The 8,240-nt window shown below is 38.8% G+C and overlaps 1 protein-coding gene across 1 annotated transcript in view; it reads left to right on the forward strand.

Annotated features, from left to right (window-relative positions):
- cmtm8a (CKLF-like MARVEL transmembrane domain containing 8a) overlaps positions 1-5,725 on the forward strand; it is a 10,130-nt gene extending 4,405 nt beyond the window's left edge. The window contains exons 2-4 of the mRNA XM_067426777.1: positions 769-936; positions 5,305-5,424; positions 5,631-5,725. Coding sequence (XP_067282878.1) covers positions 769-936; positions 5,305-5,424; positions 5,631-5,711 — 369 coding nt within the window. The 3' untranslated portion in view covers positions 5,712-5,725. The remainder of the gene's footprint in view (positions 1-768; positions 937-5,304; positions 5,425-5,630) is intronic.
- The last annotated feature ends 2,515 nt before the right edge of the window (positions 5,726-8,240 follow it).

An 8,240-nucleotide genomic window follows, 5' to 3' on the forward strand; every position in this document is an offset into this window, starting at 1 on the left:
AAATTTAAACAAACTGGGCGGGGATTTCTAATTCCCAGCATGTTTATGTTCTTTGTGCAAGATTAATATTAAGTAAATATTTAGTAGTATTCAATGGTTTGCTATGCTACTTTAGAAGAGTTTTTATTTAGTTTTTGTTGGGTTACCATCATGGTGAAGAGTAGAGCATGAGCTTAGTGTACTTTATGCTTTATGTACCAAAGCATTATGTTACCAATTAGCAATTTATTGAATTAGCTAGTTAAAGTCAAGTTTCCACTATTAAAAATGTGAGATCACGTGATATTTTTAAGTTAAATGTGAATTAGCTTACACATTTTTTCATTAAGTTCAGAGTAGTTTAAATTACAGAATCTGCAAGTTCTGCAAGAAACTTTACATTTCTTAACTTAAAAAATTTGAGGCAACTTTTAAAGTTTTGACAATTTAATCAGGTTTACAGTGCAGTTTTGAAAAAGTAGGGTATACTTTTATGTATAAAAGTAAACTTTTAAATTGAATATAGGGTCACACAGCTCATCAGAATATCTCGTTACCAAATACACATTTTTTTATATGTAAAGCTGTCACTTTGTTGACGTTAAATCAATAAAGTGATTTTATTTACTTGGATACTTACCTTATCCAATTCATAAATGGCTGGAAAAGCATGGGTCTTTTAAATACAGTTATTTACACTGAAGGTTTAAAAAAGTTTAAAAACATCTCTGTTTAGGTTTTCCAGAGGATTAAGAAATTTTAAGCAACCGGAATTCTTCTATTCTTCAGATTTTGGGCCTGCTGGTATGGGCACTGATTGCAAGCACAGAGTATTTCCACTTTTCCCCATTTGGATGGGTGATGTTTGTGACTGTCTTCTATTGGCTTCTCACCCTCTTCCTCTTCATCATTAACCTGGCTAATGGAAGAATCCGACACATTCCTTGGACTACAGTGGTGGGTGCACTTCTATACTGTTGATTTTTCTCTACAAAGCTGTGATTAAAAAGGATGACACAATGGCATGTGGAAATATAGTTCTACATTTTGATTAAAAAACAAACAAACAAAAAACAAACAAATCTAAAGTCAATCATTTCAATTACTTCCAAAAAACCACATAGCTTAAAGGAACAGTTCCCTTTCAGTCAGTCACGTTCGATGTATGTCGAACGTCACAGACGAATTGGGATCACTTCTGGGATTAAAGAGAACAGGCCAATGGCCATTGGCATCTGTGTTTTGCATATCGCACCCCGCCCCGTGGCGCAGGTATAAAGCGGAAGCAATCGCCACGCACTATTGTTATTCAATTTAGAGCCACTACAGCGCTTTATCAGCAGACAGAGACAGAGAGAGAGAGAGAGAAGAGAGAGACATTGTGTTGGCATTACAGCACACAACAGCAAGACCGCGAGCTCAACGCTGCCAAAACCAACTGCTGCTTTCACAGCAAAACACAGTGAGTGCAAAACACAGGCTGCACTATTTCCTGTGTTTTTGCCGAGGTTTTCCCTGGGTGCTTCAGCACACTAAAAGACAGTTTCCTCACCAGGGTATATGCAGGAATCCTGAAGTTAATTTCAATAACTTTTTAAGACTTTTTTAAAACCTTCCCAAAATATTTTAAGACCTCATCGCACCAAGTTCTAATCAGCAACAAACCATTAAATTAATAAACAGTTGTAGTATAATGCAGAATTAAAATCTCTATGGTGGGCCAATTTTGTATCGTTTATATTGCATATCTGTTTCGGGATGTATGGATCACCTAACCGCGCATTTTGCAAAATACGTGACGTCACCCGTAGATGGTGTGCACCAGGGATGGAAATTAACTTTTTTGTTAGCATTGAGTGGCTGTTAGATTTTGAAATCTACCAGCCACTCAAAGTTTTTCCCAGCCACTTTCTTGTCTTTAACCGCCAATGTGTAACAGCATGTGAACATTAATACTTCAAGCTCTACAATACTTAAGCAGTTTATTTAATCTCAAGTCTCAATGAAATACTGACATTTACTCTTTCTCTCTTATACACACACAAACCATGAACTGATATACATTTAATTAAATGAGTAGGGCTGCTCTTTATTTTAACCTGGATGTTACCTTTTTGTTTTTACCTGGATGTGACTTTTGGATGATTCTGGGTCTTTTATGGCTTCCAGTTTTAGATTTTTAGTCCTAACAATGAAACTATTAGTTTTGGCATCTTCTGAAGCATGTTGATGACATACCGAGTAGGGCTGGGTTTCGATTCAAATTTCAAGAATCGATTCGATTCCGATTCTCAAGATCTTGAATCGATTATCATTATTCGATCCGATCTGATCCGATCCGATCCTTCCACCTCGCGCGCATGCGTGAATTTAATGATGCGGCAAATTAAAATTCACGGGGAAAATGTAGCCTATTATTAAATCGATCCTCTGAGTTACGGATCGATCTTTAGAAATTAATATGAAAATCGATTCAGAATTGGTGAATCGATTTTTTTCAACACAGCCCTAATACCGAGCAGAACATTGTCAGTAGGGATGCACTGAAATCAAAATTCTTGGCCAAAACCGAAAAAGAGGAAACCAAGGCAGAAAACTGAAACACAGAAAGAAATGATGCCAATTATTAGTACCATTATATTTATGGCTATGACTGTGTAACTAAAAATCAAGGTATTGCAATTGCATAAATTAATAGACTAATAGACTTGAAAGATAACTCAATATTTGCGTGCTGTACGACGTGTGTGTGCTTTCGGATGAGTGCACAGAGACAAATCTTCTCACGGTGCGAGTTCTCATTTGCATCTTCTGGCTCTACACGCGGGTGATGACGGATTATATTCGATCATATTCGAACATACGACAGCACACACATGCATTGAACAAAGAGGTGAAACGGTATGCTATTTTTCCGCCTAATTTCCATCCCTGGCGCGCGCCCCGAGCCAATCTCAGACTGATCACCCCATTGTTTTTTAATACTTATGGGGATGAAAATAAATATATTCATGAATACTTTTTGGAGTCAATCTCTTTTGACAAAGCTTGAACTAAATTGAATACCTCATAAAACCATGATTAAGACTTTTTAATACCCTTTAAGGGTCTTAATTTTCCCAAAATGGATTTATCAACTTTTAATACTTTTTAAGACCTCGCGGACACCCTGCTCACAAAAGAACAACACCATCCGAGGACGTCCGCCTGCAGCCACCCCCGCTCCCGCCCTAGCCCAGCAGCAACCAACATCTCGCCGTGGGCGTGGAGCTGGCCGTGGGGAAGGACGTCCAGCCCACTCAGGCCGCTGCCAAGCCAGGTGGCAAGCACTGTCGGAAGAGACCCTGAGACGAGGCGCCCAGGGATGGAGGAGACTGCTCTTCAGGAGATGGCAGCAGCACCACTCCTTCCCCCGGAGGAGAACCGGGGGAGAACCCTTTTTTCGTTTCTGTCCCCAGGGCCAGCAGTACCCAAATTGTCAAAGAAAGAGCAGTTTCCAATATCTCTGGGAGCCAAGAGAGTGCGTCTGTTGATGAACGATCTGGCGTTCTCATCCTCAACTACCTCGACGACTGGCTGATTCTGACTCAGTCGCAAGGACAGTTGTGCGAACATAGGGAACATATGGTGCTCAGGCACCTCAGCCAGTTGGGGCTTCGGGTCAACTGGGAGAACATTTTGAGAGGATCTCTTTTCTCGGGATGGAGCTGGACTTAGTCGCTCAGACAACGCACGTCACTGCCTTGAATTCGTAGAACAGCGGTACCACTGAAACATTTTCAGAGGCTCCTGGGGCATATGGCATCTGCAGCCGTGGTAACGCCGCTCAGATTGCTTCATATGAGACTGCTTCAACGCTGGCTACATGATCGAGTCCCGAGATAGGTGTGGCGCAGCGGCTCCCTCCGTGTCCAAGTGACGCCGAGTTGTCGCCCAAACCTTCAAGCCGTGGCCGTGGTCATTTCTATGGGCATGAGTACCTCTAGAACAAGTGTCCAGCCATGCTGTTGTCTCCACGGATGCCTCATCCCCCGGCTGGGGTGCCACGTACAACGGGCTTGCAGTTTCGGGTCTGTGGACAGGACCCCAACTGCAATGGCACATTAGTTGCCTATAGTTGTTAGCAGTTCGTCTTGCACTCAGCCGCTTCAAGGGGCCGCTCAGAGGCAAACACGTTCTGGTCTGTACGGACAGCACTGCGGCCGCTGCGTACATCAACAAGCAAGGTGGTCTACGTTCCAGTCACATGTCACAAATCTCCTGCCATCTCCTGTGGAGTCAGAAGCATCTGAGGTCGCTTCGCACCACTCATATTCCGGGCCTCCTCAATCGTGCAGCCAGCGAGCTCTTTAGTTTAGAAAAAATCGTTAATCATTTAGGAAAAAATATTTGAAGTGTAATTTTATTGTTTAGTTTGTCTCGCGTCCATTAGAAAACACAGAGGGGCGGCTATACTGGGACCGGTCACCGGGGGGGCGATCGAGGCGCGAAAGCTTCAGTAAATGAGAGGGAGACTGCAGGCTTGCTCTCGACTGGCAGCGCTGCAGCAGCTGCTATGGCTTGTGCCTGACTAAACCACGCCCCCATCCGCAAGTTATCTAATTTTAAATGCAAAGATGTCAGCCAATCACAACAGTGGGTGTTTTCACTGGAGACTCACAACAGACACGCCTCTTGAAACAGAGCATTCTAAACAGAGGGCTAATATCAGTATAGAAAAAATGCCTTTTATTTCTAAATTATGACATTTTTTATGCAAAAACCATACTATTAATATAAGTACACCACAGGAAACATTATAAAACAATTAAACAACCCATGCCATGGGACCTTTAAGATTTTGTAAGCATATTGGATAATTGTGTGTGTTTTATTTCTGATGAGATGATGGGGTGAAACATGCCAAAATGTGCTATTTTCAAGATGTATCAACAAAAAGAAATTTCAGATGCTATAATATTTTGAGTTTATATGTATTAAATCAATTTCCTTCATTGTATCAAATAAAAAAATTAATTTCAATAAACTCAAAATTTTAAGGCAACCAGGTTAACCAACAATATTTTTTTTACACTGTAGTATTATTATTATTTCATTCTATGGAAGTCAATGTTGCCCCACAACTGCTTTGTAACCCATAGGCTATCCCATATAAAATATATTATTTTGAGTTCAGCAGAATCATACTGCTTTTGAACAACTTAAGGGTGAGGAAATGATGCCAGGATTTTTTTTATTTAGGGTGAACTATCCCTTTAATGGTTTTGAAGGAACATTTTGTACTAATTGTCTCAAATAATTGTAGTTCCATCCCTGCTCTCTTAGGTTCTCATTTTTAACTGCAGTGCAGCTTTATTGTACACTTCAGCTGCTATTGTTGAGGCAGCGTTGGTCAATCGGGGGGTCAAAGGTCATCATAATTTCAACTGCTGGGCAGCATCAACGGTAATAATCATTTTGAAGTAGTTAGACAATTGAGTGCAAGCCAAGGCTGTAACCAACATAACATTGAGGGGAATATGCTGTATATAAGTGGTCAGCTGGTTTTCAGTAGTCTCCTCAGCCCAGAATATGGAGGTTACATTCTTGATTGTGTGAAATACATGTTTTTCATCTAATTTTTAACACTTGCCTCTTTTTTTCTTTTCCAGTTTTTCGCATTCCTAGTATCTCTGAGTTACGCTGTTAGTGCGTTCTTCAGTTACAAATCCTGGCACAGAGGAGATGAATAAAGTGTGTTGATGGATAGATTGTAGATTTTAATCATATATATATATATATATATATATATATATATATATATATATATATATATATATATATATATATATGTATATATATACAGTCTTGTTCAAAATAATAGCAGTACAATGTGACTAACCAGAATAATCAAGGTTTTTCGTATATTTTTTTATTGCTACGTGGCAAACAAGTTACCAGTAGGTTCAGTAGATTCTCAGAAAACAAATGAGACCCAGCATTCATGATATGCACGCTCTTAAGGCTGTGCAATTGGGCAATTAGTTGAATTAGTTGAAAGGGGTGTGTTCAAAAAAATAGCAGTGTGGCATTCAATCACTGAGGTCATCAATTTTGTGAAGAAACAGGTGTGAATCAGGTGGCCCCTATTTAAGGATGAAGCCAACACTTGTTGAACATGCATTTGAAAGCTGAGGAAAATGGGTCGTTCAAGACATTGTTCAGAAGAACAGCGTACTTTGATTAAAAAGTTGATTAGAGAGGGGAAAACCTATAAAGAGGTGCAAAAAATGATAGGCTGTTCAGCTAAAATGATCTCCAATGCCTTAAAATGGAGAGCAAAACCAGAGAGACGTGGAAGAAAACGGAAGACAACCATCAAAATGGATAGAAGAATAACCAGAATGGCAAAGGCTCAGCCAATGATCACCTCCAGGATGATCAAAGACAGTCTGGAGTTACCTGTAAGTACTGTGACAGTTAGAAGACGTCTGTGTGAAGCTAATCTATTTTCAAGAATCCCCCGCAAGGTCCCTCTGTTAAAAAAAAGGCATGTGCAGAAGAGGTTACAATTTGCCAAAGAACACATCAACTGGCCTAAAGAGAAATGGAGGAACATTTTGTGGACTGATGAGAGTAAAATTGTTCTTTTTGGGTCCAAGGGCCAAAGGCAGTTTGTGAAACTACCCCCAAACTCTGAATTCAAGCCACAGTACACAGTGAAGACAGTGAAGCATGGAGGTGCAAGCATCATGATATGGGCATGTTTCTCCTACTATGGTGTTGGGCCTATTTATCGCATACCAGGGATCATGGATCAGTTTGCATATGTTAAAATACTTGAAGAGGTCATGTTGCCCTATGCTGAAGAGGACATGCCCTTGAAACGGTTGTTTCAACAAGACAATGACCCAAAACACACTAGTAAACGGGCAAAGTCTTGGTTCCAAACCAACAAAATTAATGTTATGGAGTGGCCAGCCGTATCTCCAGACCTTAATCCAATTGAGAACTTGTGGGGTGATATCAAAAATGCTGTTTCTGAAGCAAAACCAAGAAATGTGAATGAATTGTGGAATGTTGTTAAAGATTCATGGAGTGGAATAACAGCTGAGAGGTGCCACAAGTTGGTTGACTCCATGCCACACAGATGTCAAGCAGTTTTAAAAAACTGTGGTCATACAACTAAATATTAGTTTAGTGATTCACAGGATTGCTAAATCCCAGAAAAAAAAATGTTTGTACAAAATAGTTTTGAGTTTGTACAGTCAAAGGTAGACACTGCTATTTTTTTTGAACACACCCCTTTCAACTAATTCAACTAATTGCCCAATTGCACAGCCTTAAGAGCGTGCATATCATGAATGCTGGGTCTCATTTGTTTTCTGACAATCTACTGAACCTACTGGTAAGTTGTTTGCCACGTAGCAATAAAAAATATACTAAAAACCTTGATTATTCTGGTTAGTCACATTGTACTGCTATTATTTTGAACAAGACTGTATATATATATATATATATATATATATATATATATATATATATATATATATATATATATATATATATATATATATATATATATATATATATATATATATATATATGGCTCTTCCTTATGTTGTTCAGGAATGGACTAAACTTGAAAAATATTTTATATTGATGATTGTCTTTTTTTATTAAAAATGAAGAAATTAACCTTTTGCTCTGTATACATTTGCAGTCATTTGTAAACAAAGATTTATCTAATGGACAAGAGATGTTTTGATGTATTTTTCATAATTTATATGGATATACTTACATTATTGTAACTTTATTGAATAGAGTATAATTATAAGGCTTATTGACTGGTTGCTGTGAATAAATAGACATGTTTCCCCTGTGTGAATGTTGATTCTCATTTACATGATCTAAAACTATGTTGAAAAACCTCATGATGTTTTAATGCAAGCATCACTGTAATTCAAGAAGCATCGAAGCTGTTGTCATTACAGTTGTCCTTTGAAATAGGATCCACGTCATTTAACTTTTATAAGTTAAAATAAAGTTAACAAAAGTGCATCCATACAAACCACACACACAAAATAAGAGTGCTTGTCAAACATGCTTTCACTATTACAAGAATGTAATGCGATACATATTGAGCTCATCTATTTAGTCATACTTTGTTCCAATGAATTGAGTTTCGTGCTCAGATAAGAGCATGACTTGAGCATGAGTGTGACTTGTGAATCATGATGTGAAATTGAGCAAAAGCTTAAGACGCGGTTTCCTGGCCACAC

The sequence above is a fragment of the Pseudorasbora parva genome, chromosome 19 (assembly GCF_024679245.1).
Source record: "Pseudorasbora parva isolate DD20220531a chromosome 19, ASM2467924v1, whole genome shotgun sequence".
Classification (NCBI taxonomy): Eukaryota; Metazoa; Chordata; class Actinopteri; order Cypriniformes; family Gobionidae; genus Pseudorasbora; species Pseudorasbora parva.